This window comes from Notothenia rossii, assembly GCF_949606895.1.
Source record: "Notothenia rossii genome assembly, chromosome: 11".
Classification (NCBI taxonomy): domain Eukaryota; kingdom Metazoa; phylum Chordata; class Actinopteri; order Perciformes; family Nototheniidae; genus Notothenia; species Notothenia rossii.
This window is the reverse complement of record NC_136910.1, coordinates 44239960-44259529: the sequence shown is the minus strand read 5'-3', so window position 1 is coordinate 44259529 and position 19570 is coordinate 44239960. Positions and strand designations below refer to the sequence as shown.

At 38.5% G+C, this 19570-nt stretch overlaps 1 protein-coding gene across 2 annotated transcripts in view; it reads left to right on the top strand.

Annotated features, from left to right (window-relative positions):
• Positions 1-19570, top strand: part of astn2 (astrotactin 2) — a 291201-nt gene that overhangs the window by 265292 nt on the left and 6339 nt on the right. For both annotated transcript variants that reach the window (XM_079657488.1, XM_079657487.1), the window contains exon 20: positions 12138-12279. In XM_079657488.1, coding sequence (XP_079513614.1) covers positions 12138-12279 — 142 coding nt within the window. The remainder of the gene's footprint in view (positions 1-12137; positions 12280-19570) is intronic.

The following is a 19570-nucleotide window of genomic DNA, read 5'->3' as shown; positions in this document are numbered from 1 at the left end:
GAGTGGCCTTTTATTGTGGCCAGCCTAAGGCACACCTGTGCAATAATCATGCTGTCTAATCAGCATCTTGATATGCCACACCTGTGAGGTGGGATAGATTATCTCGGCAAAGGAGAAGTGCTCACTATCACAGATTTTTTCAGATTTGTGAACAATATTTGAGAGAAATGGTTATTTTGTGTATATAGAAAATGTTTTAGATCTTTGAAAAATGTTAGCAAAAACAAAAGTGTTGCTTTTATATTTTTGTTCAGTGTATATTAAATGTTTGGCTTCCCATAACCTTGAAGAAGCTCTATACATCAGAGGAAATAGGATGAAACCCTGCCATCATACAGAGAAAGCATCATTAAGGGGACTCTCAACCTTAGATCATAAAACTCAGGAATGCTGCCTTCCACTGCTTCTAGTCTCTGAAGGGACTCAAGCATTGTTCAGCACACACTGTTCATTGTCAATGTAGCAGGCCCGCAGGGAGTTAGGCAAACAAGATTTAAGACATACACGCTCAGCAATCACGGACACACCAACAAACATGCACTTAAAAAGATGGCAGCCAGGGCAGGTCCATGGAGAGGCTGTGATCATCTCGGTTCAGAACAATCGACCCATCCTTGCAGCAAAGTTGAAGGTGGGGACACTGTGACATCAAACGCTCTACTTAATAGATAAAACAGACCCTTAAAAAGAGCAAGGGAGGGCAATAAAGCCATATCGTTTGGGGAAGTAAGTGGCGAGGGATCTCTTCACAGGAACGTGCATTCACCATAAAACAACAACATTTCTTCACAGAAATCTACTGAACTGAGCATACTAACAAATATCATATTTGACTGTACTTAAATGTAAGGAAAAGTGTCCTGCTTGCAAGATAAAAACACAAACCAATTTTCATTTGATAGGGGGTTCCCAAGAACTCTGTTGCCATAGCAGATAAACACCTGCTGTTAGCTCACGGAGGCTGTGTGCTCAACATAGCTTGTCAGCATGCGCACAGGAAGCAATTGATGCAGGGAGTCGAGAACAGCCGCCGCGTCAGTGGAGCAGAGAAGCAGTCTGAATGCAGCTAGTGCCAGATGTACAGATGGAGCAGACAGAGAGGGATCACCTGTTCATACAAGGCCAGTAAGGCAAGAGGAGCTGTGACTCACTGAGATGAAGTGTAGGTGGAAATGAGGTCATCCCAGATCGCAATTAATTGTCTCAATAGGGTGTATTCGAGGGCTGACAAAAAGCAGATGCAAAGGTGAGATTTACAGTAATGGCCATACAGAGTCTCCAAACATGATAACTCATCCTGACTGGCAGTCAAATTAATATATTAATTTTGATGACCTGCTTTGCAGAAGAGATAATTAAGCTTGTAGGCCCTGTTAAAGGGCACTTACAGTGTGAAACAGGAATACATTTAAAGGAAACAATACAGTCCCTCCCTTCGTTTTTACTCCTGGAATAAAAGTCAAATGAATCCCTTATGGATGTTGGTATACAGATATGATTCGACTAAGTTACAAACATTAAGGAAAAGCATAATTTCATGGAAACATTATCTCTTAACAAAGTGTAATTTACAGCCATATCTAATAAAAATGTCAAATAGAAGGGTTTATGGTTGTTAATGACTCCATTGTGATCACTACTGTTCATTGGCGACAGTGGTTTCAGTTAATTTAGTGTCATGTATTGCTACGACATTTATTATTTTTAACTGTATTTTTCTGTAACAATTCAGAAGTTAGGCCATTTTTATGGGTTATCATTCCAACTGTTAGCGTCTCTGTAGCTTGTTAAGTTAATTGTACAATCTCCTTTTCATCCAGTGTTGAATATGAGATCAGCTTCACTGGGCTTCACACAGGCCTCTAGATGGCACACCAAGGCAAAGACAGCATTCGCAGAGACCCAGAAGCCAGGCGATGTATTTGTGTGGGGCTCAGCATTCCTCTACAGCAGTAGGTCAAACCAGCTGTGATATGTAAGAAGATATTGAGGATCACAGATGATATTAAGAAATATGATAAGAGCATTAAATGCACACATTTTGAAAACCTCTATCTTTAATATCTGCATCAGCAAAATAAAAAAGTGAGAAAGTGAGAAAAAAAAAGCTTTTGTAACTTAAAGTTATTTTGTAGTGGCGTTGAGGCTATATCATTTTAACCTGTGCTTTGAACCTGCGATAAGATTACCAAAACGACCCTCTAAGGATATTTTGATTTGGCATTTGTAACTGGGCCAAAAATAAGAACCTCACCTGGTCTCACTTAAACATACCAAAGTCAGGTAGTCAACCTTTTCCATTGAAACTTCTACTTTGTGAACACTCTATACAGTGGCCACAACTTCAGATTGCTTACAAAAGGAAGAAAGAGTGTGTTTTGACTGTATGGGAATAATTAGTGGCTTACCTACACTATAATGTCAGACATCCTTAAGCCCTTTTTCCTGTCTAACTACTGGGAGTTCCCATGGGGAAAAAATTTGATAACATTTGCCTAATTTAAAGGTTAACCTAAAGTACCCCTTATTTGCTGAATTCAGAATGCCTGTGGTTTCCATTATCACATTTTTACAATCCCTCTATTCTCTCGTCGGCTGCCAATTTGCGTGGCTTGTCCTTAAAACGCATTATGCTGAGGTGACACTTTTTTGTGAATGCGCTCATCAGCCAGCCACTGTGCTTCCCACAACTCTCGCACAAATGCACACACTTAGCGGTAATTAAAAACCTGTTAGTCTCTTTGTTCAGTCACTGCTCTATGATACCTGATTGTGTGGTATGGAGAACAATCAATCCCAGGGAAGAGAAGGAGAAGAAAAACATATTGAGATTTTATGAAAACGTTGTAGGACACTGTAAATAAAGGACGAGACAAAATAGGCAGAAATCAAATAAAAGACGTAAGAAAACAGTAATCAACATATGGAGGAGTGCTATTGAGACGCAGAGAACAGCAGAGGGTTACACAGCAATGATGTCACCTCATGCTGCCACTGCAACAAATTAGCCATTGATCTTTGGCCTTATATTAGTTCCAATTCCCTCCTTCCAGCTCACAGTTTATTAGGATATACTGTATGACATGTGGATCTTCCTCTGTTTTACTCTCTTCTTCTGTAAAATACCTCTCCACTCCTCATGTCCCCCCTTCTCTTCTGAGATCAGCGGTATCCCCTACCCCCTGTACATGTAACAGCTCCATTATTGGTTGTGACCAAGAATGCCCCCCAATGCGTCGATAAGCCCTCATTCAAAGAGATTGAATTATATGGAGATAAACGGTGTCCTTGAGCATGGGTGCAGATAACAGATTGGAGTGACACAGCTGACTCTCTTTGTTTTGTTAATTAAAGATGACCTCATCGCTAAAAATGGACGCTGTGCACCTCCTCGTCACGAGGCTCGCCATCAGCAGATTGCAGATTGCAGGCAGGGGGCCAAGGGCTTTCTGCATTCCTTTTCCCTTTTTGCTTCCTTTTCCATTTTTCATCCTCACACACCCATTGTAAGTATCTCTCTCTTTGCCATAGGTCTAGACTTTAGCGGTATGATTTGTTTGTCTCTCCATCTCTCATTAGCCATAACACTCCTTCTGTGTCCCTTATATACTGTACTGTAGATGTGGACTGTGTGTTCATGGAACCTCTCACTCCCATGGATGGATTCGTCCTGGAATTGTTATTAAGACAAGATGAGATTGCTGCCCCTTCCATTTCCATTCATCACTGTGTGTTGTGGGGCATTGTTTTCCCCATCATTCATAAGGATAATTATGTGATCTATGTGTGTTATGACATGAAGCATTATCACAAATCATGGTGGCCTGGACTTTATGAATCCAGTCTAGCTAACAAATCAATTTCAATTGTATTTAAGCATTTATTGGAATGGATAAGTCTCACATTGTGATTCAGAACATTGCAAACCCACACAATGATAGACATACATATTTAGTTGTTATCCAATGGCTCTTTGTGATAATAACCAGGAGAGAACCAATAGCTACTGCTGGATTATTTCTTTAGCTACAATTATGACACATTTGGCTTTGTTGGCAACAACACGCAAGAATCAGAACCTTTGTAGCCACCCAAGAATCTGTACTAATCCTAATGTTATTTATTGTTCCATTTTTGTTGTATTTCTTAAGCGACAAGGCTCTGCTTACTTACTTGCAATAAGCAAAGATAAAACTGTGGCTAAAGGCAGTTTAGAGATGAGCAACACTTGCTACCCCCACACACATCACAGAGTCAACTGAAGCCATCAGACCATCCGCCGCCACTTGTCTTGTGGTAGAGCAGGTGGACGATGTCAGTGCGCATCACCTAGTCAATACAGCGCAGCATCACAGCCAACGGCCTGTCATCACACATACGTCTATTCTTAGTGCTAAGTACAGACCTAGGAGGAGACTGAGCCACAGTAAAAAGGAGCCGGGGGCAGTAAAAACAGACCACACACGGGTCACATCAAAATGGAAGACATGGACCCGAGGGGCCATTAGGTGATGACAAACCACCACACCTGAACCAATGTCTATTTTACAAACAGCAGGTCATTTGAAGAACCAGTTGCATTGACCACTGAATATACTGTAACTAGCAGAAGTCAGATGAGGCTGTTGAACGTGGATAATTGTTCAATACAATATTATTAAAAGAGGAAAATTTGTTCTGTTTCATTATCAATGTGTTACTGCAGATTCACCTTCTTTTCAATCAGGAGAGACATTTCAAGTAAACACATACATGTATTACATGGTGCTGAATAAGGTAGAATTGGGGGCCCTGGCGATAAGACCCCATCATTCATAATAAGAGGGAGATTACAACAAGGTTAGGAATTCCCTTTATTTTGCGTCTGCAACATTTCATATGTTTTCATTCAATCCATGACTTAATTGAGTTTCAAATATCGGATCCTAACCTCTTCTAGCATCATTCATCATCAACATGTTCTGTTGTTATGCAGATGATACACAGCTGTACCTTTCAGTCAAGCTAATCAAGCATAAAACACAAGAAACATCTGTTCAATATAGAGCAGGAGTCAACAGAAAAACATGTATATTGTTGTCTCAAGAACAAATATTGTATCATTGGTTGTGTTTATCAGAAGATGATGTTAGCATGAGAGAAGATTACATTTTGAAGACATCTGAGCTTCAACACTTACTTGACTTTGGAATGCTGTCTGCACCGCTGTTGTTTTGCATTTTTTTTTATCTATGATTTGTATTTATTTACTCATTTACAGTAAGATAAATGCAACAAGTACTTTTTACACAACTTTCAATGTATTTGCATGAAGATAGTTCAAATTGAGTTCATCGCATAAGGGCAAAATAGTTTCCATTTCAATCTATTTTTAAAAAAAGGGAAAAAACAGAATTTCCTCCTAGGGGCATCAGTAAAGTTTCATGTTCTCCTTCATATTCTTATTTTAGACTCATCTCTCAAACAACACAATTCAAAAAACAGAAATGAATGATGTATCTTTCTGCCAGCACAGTGCCTCAGGAGGGCTGTCCAAAGGGATGTCCCCTTACCTGATTAGAAAAACTTGGACGATGATTCGCAACAAAACCTGCTAGGAGAAATCTATTTCCCACAGTGCTTTGATTCTATCTCTAAATATCTACCTTGGATGACGCTAGCTAATCCCCACAACTCATTTGCAACGCGAGTCCACTCTTTATTTTACCTTGAATGTCATTTCAACCTACGTGTGTGTGTGTGCGTGTGTGTGTGTGTGTGTGTGTGTGTGTGTGTGTGTGTGTGTGTGTGTGTGTGTGTGTGTGTGTGTGTGTGTGTGTGTGTGTGTGTGTGTGTGTGTGTGTGTGTGTGTGTGTGTGTGTGTGTGTGTGTGTGTGTGTGTGTGTGTGTGTGTGTGTGTGTGTGTGTGTGTGTGTGTGTGTGTGTGTGTGTGTGTGTGTGTGTGTGTGAAAAGGGAGGATGACGTTGTGGAGGCTCAGTGTGGGGAGTGGAGGGTTGAGTGCTGACGGTTTAACAGAAGAGGCCCCTTGCAGGTTTAGCAGCCTACAGGAAATATAAAGCTTGTTGTGTGTTTGTTAATTTGAAGCTTGTGTTCTGTTTATTTAAAAAAGAGTCCACTGTACAATTGCTTGGATTGATAATTGTCGACATAGACGGAGAGACACAGTTCAACAGGGGTGGAGAAAGGAGGCAGTTTGAGGACAAACAGAAATGTAATTTGAGAAAGAGAATGAGAGGATTAACTGAAAAAAATGAACACCAGCACAAACCGTATTCTGTGGATAGGTTCATGCAGTTCTCCAGCATTTAATTATAATCTATTATAACATAATGTGAATTTAATATATTATTCTTAATGATAATCCTCTTGTTATTCAAATCTAGGAATTAGTTTTGGACCAAGGTTTGTGCTGCCACATGTCCCCAAGTTTAGGATATATGCGCCTACAGGGACCAGAAACAAGAAAATACTTGAGCAATGAGCACATAATTGAGCATTTTTTACATTTAAGATATAATAACGAAACAAATATTTACATAAAATAAATCCAATCACTTTTTACTATACCAAGTAAAGATATCAGATCAAATGTTCAGCTTTTTTTTTATAAATTACATTGAGCTAGTATGATGAGTAATTCAGATGTTTTTTTCAAACCAGAAGAGAATTGATATTTAACTAATGAATATCACATAATGATTTACTATAGAAAAAGTTAACAATTTCAGAAAAAGGAAAATATTTTAAATAATTTACACTTTTGTGCAGTTTTAAAAGCACAGCTGCAAATGGCACATATACATTACTGCATTAATTCACTGTACAGGAATGTTTCAAATGTCATTAACACATCATCTATAAAACCAAGCAAGTGAAAGAATAGTGCCTTACAAGAGTGTTTTTTCCTTAGCCACTTTCCCTCAAATTTCCTCTTGGAGCAGAGAAAAAAAACGTAATGTGTGAACCCACCGAACTTGAGGATTTATATGCACACACACACACACACACACACACACACACACACACACACACACACACACACACACACACACACACACACACACACACACACACACACACACACACACACACACACACACACACACACACAGCTAATGGCTAAGGCAATTACGCTGAGCCTGAATTCAGTGGTGTAATTGAAATGATGTGTTGGGGATAACAGTATAGCAAGTCTGGCTCTTAACATCAGACGAAATGCCACCATGTACACACCTGTCTCCAGATCCTGCCACATAAGGGCAAACAAGGTTAACATGTGCGGTAAACATGTGCATGGTGTATTAATGTGTTAGGTCATACTCAGTTTTGTGTTTCAATTTCTTTCGCAGCTTTCTGTTCACTCTTGTTATTGCCCTTTCCCCGCCTCTGGCTACCATTCACCTCTTGCTGCCCACGGTAGAAGGAGCTCTCTTTGAATTTCCAGACACATGCCCACCCCTCCTTTTTGTGTTTTGTTTTGTGCCAACGTTTTTTTTCTTCGGTGTTTTCCTTGTCATCTTAGATAATATGGCTGAGTCTGGGTCAGGGAACATTGCTGTCGTGTACCCGCAAAGCCTAGGAGACATTGTATATGATATTGAGTCTGTACAAATGAACTTGCCTTGACTTGTTTGTTTTACATCATAGCTTCAAACCCTCTTTGTCTTTGAATCAGAACACTTCGTCTCGCCCATGATTTGCTATTATTTGTACCCCTTTCTGCCTACTAAAAAGGTCACCTGGCATTTACCATGAGGTTTTAATCGCCATGTAAGCTGGAGAACATGCAAAATGGCTTTTACCGTAATAGAATTTTGGGGGCCTTAATTGTTGCCAGCTGTGTGCTGTTTTGGCTTAGTTATTGACAGAAATGTTGACGGACCACAGGCATACCCTTGAGGAACCCCTGAGATGGGTAGAGCCATTAATGATGCTTCTGGCTGGGTTTTGCAACCTTATTTTTAAGGTTCATGGATTTGATTTCAAGTGTTATTAACTAATTCTGGATTGGTACTGTATGTAATAACTTAAAACCTAACAGCTTGGAGCCAGTAGATGATTGAAGGTCTTCGGTAGAAATTAGCAAACGTCCACAGACAAAGCTGTACAGATGTGCCAACGGTTTGTACAAATATTTCCAGTTTAGCATTTGAGTCATACCCTAATTTTGATTGTGTGAACATTCCACATTCAATTAATTACCCTGAGTCATTTCCTCAGCCCAGTCTTTACTTTACTAAGATGCGTATGTTTTCATTAGTGTCTCAAATGGAAAATTGTAGTAAGCAATAAGAGTATCCTAAAAATAAACCAGAGATATGTTTTGAGGCAGTGAGTGATACATTTATAACCATGAGAAACAACTAAATATATAATATTAAAGTTGTATTTTACTTTAGCACATTGCTATTCTTACATTGTTGTTATACAGCAAAGTGTTGCTGGAATTTCCTCTTTCTGTACTTTGAATTAATAAATGTCTTGATCAGGAAACATTCAGAGTGAGACCACTGCTAAGCTAAGTGTTAAAAAAAAAAAACGTTTATATAAAGAATAGAATGTAGATTGAATGTTTTGGAATATAGTTTTCATTAGTTTCAATTTTTGCAAACTGACAATTTACACAGGGAAAAGGGCATTATCAGCCCCTTAACTATGTGCACATGATGGTACATTGTGTACCCCTACGAAGCCTGCGCACTGTTCTTATATTTACGTAATTGCATAACAGTTTATAACTTTCAGATGTCTCTGTTTAAAGAGGTTTTGACCCATGGAATGTGCGGTGCAGTTTGCTAGGTATGTGTATATGGTTGTTAACAGAAATAAAACACAGTGTGTTCTCCTGCTGATTTCTTCAATTGATAATTATACAGTAAGCTCTCCTAGAGCCACCCGAGAGCAGACCAAAGACATTTGCCTATTGTTTAGTCTTCCAGGTGGATCAAAGTAACTTACGCGCTTCATCGTGCTCTCAGTGACATAAGTGGTCTTTTCACACTGTACATGTAATGTCCAATTATGACATTTTGCCTCATGTCCCTAAGCTTAACTAAACTAAGCCCATGAAGTCAGTCTCTATTTATGCCTAAGGGGGACATAACATCTTTCCAACTCTGTTAGAACACATGGATACTGACATATCAAGTGTGTTTTCAACCAAACTGTTAAAAAAAACAGTGTTTTAGATTAGCTACAATATAATTACTGTGATTAACACATTTTATAATTGGCATAATCAGTGCTTTTCAAGGGGATATTTTGAAAGGTTAAACAATGTCACATGCAGGGTCATAACTTTTGCATTGGTACAACCTTAGAAAACACGTTAGTAATGTATACAACTATCCATCATCTCTGCAGCATTGCAACTACTGCCACTTAACTGGCATGTATATTGAATATAAATATGTTCTTAATCACCCCGGAAATGTTGCTAAGGCCAAGCACAACTTCAGTAATATTCCATAAATAGTTCCTATTATGAATAAGAATGAAAGGAAGTCACAATGTATGCCACACCTATCTGAACACTTTTGAATATAATTTTACTTTGATCTGGCCAAGTATGCAAAAGGCAGCAACAGAACACAGCTGGCCATACAACTTCATCTCTGCTCAGTTTTCTTACAGTTCTTCTGCCCCTTTTTTGTTGTTGTTATAGTCTTCTGGCAGACGTTTGCGCTGTTCCGTCAATGTCTGGGTTTGTTCATTTGTTTACGGGCTACACTTTCAATGGTGCTGTAGGATAGAAACTTGTGTCCCAGCCATGAAAGGGTAGCCATTGGTGAGCACACTTGTTTATGCCGCAAGAAAATGGGACAGTGTGTCTTCTATTTGATTTGTGAGAGTCAGGATCATGTTAGAATCACATACATCAACTCACCGCTACTAAAACACAAGTCACAAGTGGTTGCTCCTGACCTGTAGTCACGCATCAGCTCCTTGATTTATTCTGATTATCAAAACATCCATTGACATCAACATTCTTCTCCATGACCACATCCAAAATCATAAAACATCAAAGTGCTCACTGTCCTTTTTCCTTTCCACTCATTGTTTGTCTCTCTCCCTTGACTTTTTTTGTTAGTGGTTCCTTCCCTCAATTTTCTCCATGTTTGTCCATGCCTTATTTGGAGGAGTTTCTTTCTACCTTTATCCTTTGTGAAGTGGCAGAAATCTGGCATTCAATTGACATTCCTCTCGTAGGCAATAAAGCTGAGGGAATACACTTAGAATGCAGTATGTTAAACGCAGGGCAATTTAGGTCAAAAGTCATCATAAATAGAACATTACCAATAATATCCGCTATATATTGAGTACCACGCCAAACGAGAATTAGATATCCAGAGCATATGACATTGCTTTTAGAATTATTATTATTATTACATTATTACAAATCATCCATCTTCAGCAAATCCAATGAAGCCTGCGATGCTTTGCATTACCTGAGTTATGTGTGTGTTTAGTATACTTAAACTCTTTAAGGCTGAGGTAATATTACACTTTTGATAGTGTTAAAAAAACATTATTATTACCTTACTTAGATATCAATACCACAATCCAAACCTTCAGTTGCAAAATGAACATTTGTGAACATTGTGATTCTCCAAAAAACATATTTGCCTTAACTAAGTAATATCAGAAAGAACAAAGTAAATAATAATAAACAACCAAATTAAGTGTCTCGTTTGTTTGAAAATTATAATGTATATAAACAGTGCAATAATGGAAATGTAATCCTAATATTTGGAAGACATTGCACTTAATCCATTATTAAAGTTTGGTTAAATACTTAATCAATATGGACTTTCCTATGTTCTCATATTTAATTGACCTCAGTTGCACTGCAAACGGTCCTTATGTATAATGATTGGCTTCTTAATGTTCTCTTGGCAAACCAAGACAACCTGTAAGTGTTCACTTTAATAAAGAATGTATTCAAATATATATGAATAGCTAAACCTTTTAAATATTCTATGGTGGTATTTGGGTTTAAGAATATTGAAATATTAAGTAAGAAAGTGTCTGCTTACTGTAAAAAGTAAGGTTAAAATGTAAAGCACAAACAAACTCCATGACTTAACATTTCAATAGATATATCCTGATACTGATATCAGCACTTATTTTGCAGTTCTAAGCAAGTTTTATCCAAACATAAATCCAAATGAATCCAATTTGAAGTAAAAACATTTGAAAGAGCAACCCTGCAGCAGTACAGGAATGTGTTTAGGGGAAACCTCCTATACACAGAGCTCTTTCTGTGAAAAGGTCAAATCATTCATTCGTGCAGTTCTTTTTCCTCTCTTCTGTAACCTTTTCTTACCATCCCCTTGTGCCCTACCCACCAGACTTACTCCCTGTGTTTATAAGTTGGCCCATGTATCATAAGCTAAAACTAAGCTGCCCTTTACCTAGTGTAGAAATAGTTTGAAATCCAACCGTTCGAGAGTTTTTAAACTATTTTGACAGCTCCCTCTTTTTTCCATCACCCCCATGAGCAATGGAAACTGGCATCGTGTATGTGTCTCAATGAACAAGCGTGCGTCGCTCGCCTTTCCCGTAAGCTGACATGAAAGATATTTCACAACTTTTGAAGCAGTGTTTTGTGAGACGCTAGGGTGCTCAGAGAGATATCATTGTAACAGAACCATGTGCCCATAAAGGAATGATATCCTGTTTTCTTACAGTTCTGTAACGTCGTGGGTATGGGCTGCTGCCAACAAAAAGTCATGTTTAATTTAGCTCCCGCCTGGTGCTGGTGAAATGGCTCCCACTGGACCGGGCAGAGGTGAAACTCATAACACCAGAGTCAAATGGCATGATCATTGATAAGGAAATACATGTTTTCCTAAATGCAGGAATTCATTCATGACTAAGGCCATGTTGTGTTCCATTGTTTTTCTCTTGTTTAAACATGTGGTGCAACCCAAACAAGTGGTATTGTTTTCTTTAACTTAGAACAATAGGTGAAAGATAATGTTACCCTTTTTCTTTTCTTTGGCTGAAAGTATGACGGATGGTTGAACAGTACAAATAACATTTTCAAAGTGAGCCCTTTGTATAATTTCCTTATTGTCTCTGTTTCTTAATTTCATACTTTCTTTTTCTTCCTGTAATGTTATCTCTTTACCAGGTGAAGTTATAAGCTTGGTGGATGATCTGTTCTCTGGTCTGGGTTCATCCTGTGTTGTTGCCGGGAAAAGGACTGGAGACCATCCTCACTCTGTGCTGTATTCAGTTGTCTTCAAGTGCCTGGAACCCGACAGTCTCTACAAGTAAGTAAGCCAACAACGTATGCCAAGTTTTCAAGTAAATTAAATAACTGATTTATTGTGACTGTTTATTTCTTCGGCATATGAATAAACATGAGTCATAAATTGTGTTGTGTTGTGTGTTTAGGTCAGACATATTTTCAAAGTTCCCGATATGTCTGTGAAGTAAAATCCCCTCAAAGAAGAAAGTTCCTAATTATTTCCAGATTTCTATGGGGTTATTTCATAGGAAATTGATATAAAACTTGTAGGTAAACTATGTTTTTAAATGTGAGAGTTAATGAGGCAATATCAAATACATAAAAGCTGTAAGAGAATTGCTGTGGTGTTGGGTTTTGGGGGCCCCAGTGAGCTCCCAGCAGTCCCCTAGCCTGGGACAGATATTCTGTAGAAATGCACGTTTGTTCCGACCATGCACAGAATAAGACAATAGGAGCTGTACCCATGGGGTCTAATCAAACTCAGCCAGGAGAAGGTATGTAGGGCTCTGGTGCCTTGCCAATTTGAAAGGAAAACTGTTTGGGTTCTAGATAGGCTAACCCCTGGCTCATTTCTACACACAGGCGTAGAATGAAACCCCTGGATAGTGTTTGGACTCGATCCTTTTCCAGTTACCAATGTGAGAGGCACCGATTAGGGTTGTCACAATCATGAATTTTAGTTGACGATACATTTGCAAACCAATAATTGTGATCTACTATTTACAGCATTTGTATATTTGTATTCACTGTAAGCTTTAAAATGGTTGCTTAGGCATACCAGACTACTTAAACATTGGTCTCCCAACAGTTCATACTGTTGTATAATACTGTTGTATAAACTGTATACAGTTTCTTAAGGTTGCGGCTTTTGTGTGGCTAAAAACACGAGAGTAGCGGCAACCCGAGATCCTATTGGTGGACACTTTGCAGTAAAGAAACCTGAAGCCGGAGAAGGAGCCTATTAGACTTGTTTAACCCAGGGGCCTCTTTAATCAGCGGTCAGGTTTAGGAAGCCTGAAGGACAGCAGCTTCTGTGTTCTCGGAAGCTTAATGCGTAAGAGTTTGCGAGTCCTTAAAGAAGGACTTTTGTTTGGCTTCATGGAGGTTATGGAAAACCATGACACAATTCAGGAAGCGGAGGCAAAACATCACAGAGGCTGGTTCAAGCAGAGGACAACTGCTGACCTTGTGTTTGGAAAACCCTAGAACCTGCTTGACACCTTTGCTGTGGAGTTGGCTGACTGTGAGGATTGAGAGAAGGTCTCAACCATCTCTTTGGTGGAGGTCAGCACAAAGCGACTCAGCAGCAAGTTTCTAGGCGTGGTGGAGATTTTGCCTGAAATCTATAGGCTCTAGATATCGTTTGGCATTCATAGTAAATACACCGCATACATCAATGTCATGTGTAGGTTAGGGAACATGTCTGTGAACACCCAGAAGAGGGTGGTGGTTCCCATTTTCTGATGAAAAGTAACTGAAGGCCATGCTCCATTTTTTGCTATTTCTGATTTAAAATTGTATCATCGAAACTAGAAAGTAATCAGAGTTCACACTTTAATGTACAGTACAGTTCTGTCCAACCACCTACAATATTAAGCAACAGTGCCCTTGGTCTTGGCTCACAATTTATTGCAACCCAGTTGACTTGAGTTTTTCTGACCACATTTTTATGAGTTCAGTGTTTTCCGATTACCATATAAATACCTTTCATTAAACATTATGTTGTGGCCATGATTGCGTCTTTCCCATACAAGAATGACTGAGCAAATATAAGTAATACCACATCCTCCCTTAGGTGTCTACAATTCCCACTGCAAATGCTGTTTTTCTTAAGGGGGTCAATTTTGTTACCTACAACAGCTGGCTCGAGTTAAATAGGGAAGCTCAACGTGGTGGAAATGGCGGTTGCTTCCGTTCTTTTATGTTCTCTTTGGTCAGAGCAGAACAGCGTTTTTGTGAATACAGAAGGATCTCTGTTAAGAGGCGATCTTTGTTAAACTCAAAGAACAAATTGACCACTCTTTGTAGATTTTGGGAGGCATTTAGCTAAAAGACAGACCTTGCCTGAGGTCATTAAATGCCATTAAATGCACTCATAGCCATCACCGTAACACATCATGTATTTACAACAGCAAGTTGAACTTTGACAGTGTGTGACGTGGGAAGCCAAGGCTATTTGCTGTTACTGATTGCAGATCTGTTCCAACAGTATAAAAATTACAGCGGGTTTTATGAATAACACATCATGTCCTACAAACATTGTGGAATTAAGTGCATGCGTGTGGGGCTTCACTAGACTGCTTCACATTGACACCTATTTATTGTATTTAATTAAATTCCCCCGTACAACATCAGAAATTGCGTCATTACAGACTATAACCTCAAATGACCATAGAGCTGACACAGCATGTTTCTGACAGTGTTAACAGCAATTTCATGATTATGTTTTTTCATTAATTACCAGAATGTTGTATGTGATATTTTTTTCTGTTCAATCAGTTTTTGGCAAGCTATTTAGAGGCACAATTCAGACTAGTAATATATCTGACTTCAAATTAAGGCAGATATGTTTTTTTTAATCTTTTTCAAACTAGATATTGCTGTTATGTGCATTTTCTATGAGCACTATTTGCTCTTGCACGAGAATCAATAATGAGTGAAGCAGACAGGCCCCAGGTGTTGTTGTGGCTGACATTGGACACATGAAACAGACTGTTTTTTCAGGTTCAGTTAAGTGTCCTGTTTTTATAATGTTCATGCTTTTCGAAGGCCTTGGTTTGTTTTGGGAGCCTGAACATAGCCCCTTCGAAAGAAGAAGCTAGAATTAAAAGCTTTTGGAAACCTCCGATTATCCCCAATCTAGGTGTACATGTACCGTACAAAGTTACAAAAAACAAATAACTTTGCAATAGTTTAATATCCAAATCCTTATGCCAGTGGATTTCCAATAACCTGAGACGACAATACAGCAAGGCATACTCACAGCATTTAGCCTAACAAGTTACCCTAAAATAAATTATCTTTAGTTGTGCCTAATTAAATGAACATACATTTGCAGTCGAGAGGGATGCTAAATTACAGGAATAAAAATGCCTTAAGATGCTTGTTTGTGTGTTATTCTATGTGAGACAGCCAGAGTAAAGGTTATGGATGTATTAATGTAGCATTGCCAACAAGCTATTTAACATTTATGTCTACATAACAGCTATAACAGTCCAATTAATGCCATGTGGTCTTTTAAACAAATCCATTAACACTGGAGTATATATATATGGTCATAGGCTGATGAACGTGTGAGTTTCACATAAACACTGCACACAGGGAGAAGTAGAATAGTCCATATTGGGAAGTGTTAATAATGGAGCATTAAAACAAAGAAATGAAGATAAAATAAATCAATGAATAACCAACAAGACATTCTGGAGGCTGATGGTAATGCCTACAATATAATTACCATCTATTTAGTTAACAACTCAATGTTTCGACTTTCCTTCATGCATTGACGCTGTAGATAAAGAATACTACTGTAGGTACGTACAGTAACTATTCATTTCATCTGTAGAAGTTGTAGAAGAACAAAACCTGCAACAAAAGCCTTATTTCCAACGTTTTAGCTGTGTTATCTTTGTTGAGGAATTTTCTACAGTGTTGTTTTGTTCTGATAAGAGCAGAATTTACCTTGGAATTACGCCTGAGGGCACATCTGCTTGAAGCCAACCCCGCTTGTCTTAATCAAGAGTCTGATAAGTCCTACTGGTTTGGACATTACATTACATGTCATTTGTTAGACACTTTTATCCAAAGCGACTAACATACATTCACACTTGATCATTACCAAGGCTGCTAACATTTCCCTTACTAGAATGCTCTTTTCTCTTTGAAGAGTTTCACACCTGATTTCAAATGTGAATACAAATATGCTGGATACAGAGTCACTTTTGTATTATTAACCAAACGTGTGAGAATTCTCTAAAGAGGCTACTATGAATATACTTCTTGAACTGTCAGACTAATGTGACAATAAGCAGGAACATCCTTTTTTACAAGGATAACTTATATTTCTGGGGTGGTAAATCATCAACAAATTCTCTTGGCAATGAAGTCAGTTGACTTTGTTTTTCTGGTTCTCGACCCAAACCAAATCAGAAATGTGGTGATGCTAATCTATGTTACAGAGTTCAACTAGGTGACCAGGATGCCTGTTTCTGAACATGTTAATTGAAGGGTCAGTTCCGTTTTCTGCACCACAAGTGTATTTTGTTGTATTGAACTGATAGAGGTCAGGTAACATTGTTTGTGCTGCTCTAATTAATCAAGAGTACATTTGTGACAGAAGTTGTACAAAAAGTAGTTATGTACTTCTCCATTTCTTGATATCGATTGACACCTTTGAGTTTTAAAGCTTAAAACTAGCCAGTGGATTTGAAAAAAAAATCATTCGTGCTTCTTGAGTGGCATTTATTTTTCTTTGAGTGTGGTGGTTGTACAAAGGTGTTGGTACTTTTTAGTTTAAAAATCTAAATAATATTGTTTTGGATGGTGGGTATTTGCTGTTTTCCACTAAAACTTGGTGCAGAAGGAAGACGCACAAAAATCTAGTTTCTTCCTGATGAGAAATGTTTTTGCTTTTAATTTAAAAAATAATCTTGATACTGCTGATACATGATAATATCGACTTGAATTTGTCAAACGTCACTCAAAGAACTGTTGAAATTATGTTCTTGTTGATTATCTATATATTTATCTCAATTTCCCAAATGATCTGCTGAATTCATTTGAGATTTGAATGTGGTGTTCTGAACATGACATTCATTTGGACTGTGAGTCTTTCTGATCTGCAAGTGAGGTCATTCAGAGCTGAGCTAATTGGTCTAATTCGCAATGAAAGGCAAAGGCATTATATTTAGGGCTGTTGCGCTAGTGGAATGCCACATAGATCTGAGGATTTCAACGTCACGAGATGCTGTAGCTGCCACAGATTTTTCGGGCAGTGTGAAATTATTGTATGTGGCTTTGTTTGTTTTGTTGACCGGCTTTCTGATGTGTATCCAAACATTGATGTCATGGAAAAGGCATCCCCTACTGCCCTAGCTTCTCTCAGCATGCCAAACATACTGCCCTAAGTGATCCTTTCTCACTCTCAATCTCTCTCTCTCTCTCTCTCTCTCTCTCTCTCTCTCTCTCTCTCTCTCTCTCTCTCTCTCTCTCTCCCATTCCTCATCTCTTGCTCTGTCTGTCCCAGAGCTTTCTGTCTTGTCATCCCTTGTTCATCCATCTCCCCATTGTCTCATTAAATTAGAGGACAATAGTTACTTTAACGGCCACATTGTTAATTTACACAAACATTAATCTGCCATTTGTCCACTTGGTTGTTTGCTGAGCTTTCAAAACTATGGCACAGGGACAAAACCGAACCGCTTCCAGAGGAGCCATGTGAAGCCAGACGGCCTTGGAATAGATGTGAGAGACAAAGAATTAGAGAGAGGGATAGACAGGGCTGAGCTATATGCAAGCAATGTAGATAGAAAAATAGAGAGACAAAGGAAAGTGTATCCGTGTGTGGTAGGGTGGGTGGCCGTGGTGGTTGTGTGTCTTGCCAAATGCTGTTACTTGATGTTTTGACATTCTCGTGGGATGCCAGACCAAAGCTGCTTTCTTTGTTCTCCTAGGCGATCTTTATCATCACTGTGTGCCTGTGCTGAGCTTAGACTGCTACTATCAGTTTATATGAATGAGGACCTAACAGTATGTAGAAACCCTAGCCAAGGCTACTTGGCTTAAACGGCGATCAAAAAGTTGCAAAATATCTCGTATTTTCTTTAAAATGTCATAATTCATTCCACAATGAGCATATTATCCCTCATTTACTCAAACAAAAAGCAGACTCTCAAGCTCACTCTCTTAGAGGCTTAATCTCATGGCAGAAAAGGCTTTATTACTGTACATAAAAACCTTGTAATTGCTGTAGGGGCTGTGGAAGGGGGAACAGTACCTGTCATTGATGCCAACCATTTAAACAACAAAAAACAGCAATAAAAGGCTGGCAAGCACACATCCTGGGTCCCTAACAACACTTTTAACAAATTGCCTTGATAAAAACTCCCGCCTCGACGTCCTCCTCCTCCTCCTCCTGCTTTCCTTTTTCTTCCACCTCATTGTATCCAGCTGCACGTTATGTGGCCACATACAGTAATTTAAACAGTGATTGTTACATGCCAGCATTGTTTTCCTGTGTGAGGCCTTTGGTGAGATTCTTGGGGAATACCGCATCCACCCTGCTGAAAAACAAGACTAGACAAACTATGTGAGCAATGTCCAAACAGGTCATATTACAACAAAACAATAATTTGACAGAATTGGGACAGACATTAAATGAGAAAAAGGCAAATGCGTTTAGTAACAAAAATAAACCTTTGTAATAACAATAATCTTGTAATGTCTTTATTTTCATGTGTTCAAAAGTATTTCGCATTGGAATGCTATCTCAGTTGATCATCTTGTCTCGCTGTGTTTTGTGGTTTCCTTGTTTTCATTATGTTGTTTTTACAGCGGTAACTCTGTTGAAATACTGTAGAAAGCTTACAGTTTTTTTCATAACAAGCTACAAACATTTCTCAATACTAAATTCAATCCCCTGTAGTAGGAAAAACAGTGTATGTGTGTTTTTTCTGAAAATCTTCTATCAAATAACCTTCACAGCAACTGCAATATTTATGGCCTGCTTAATTCAACATAAAAAGGACACAAGCTCTTTTTGGAAATGCTGATGTACTGCTCAAGTCTAATTATCATTGATGGCCAAAGTGTAGCCAAATTGGCCCTTTCACTCCGTATATTTTGACGTGTCATAGTATGTAAAGCATAGGTAGTAAAACATTACCAATGGTGCTATTCTATTCCAGTGTCACACACAAATCGAGTACCTTGACACAACACCGGTGTACGTAATCAAACAATAATTTATTTTATAATGTACACTGGTGTTTTTCCTTTGACCTACGATTCTCATAGTCATAACTACAATGTAGCTATGCACACATGACAATAAAAGCCTTGAAACTTGAAACTTGTGTGACATGTCAAAGTCTATATGCCTTTTCAACTGGTAGCTAGATATGACATAATACATATAATATTAGATAATGCTTGCCTATATGACACAACAGAAATCAATGTTATTAACCTTTTTAAAATTGTTATGTGTGTCCACAAAAGGGAGGTGTGATTTAGGGAATTCAGAGACAACAATACAAATAGCTCTTGTGTTTTCCTAGGTGTGGTTTACATGGTTGCCATGGTCACAAAGAGTGCCG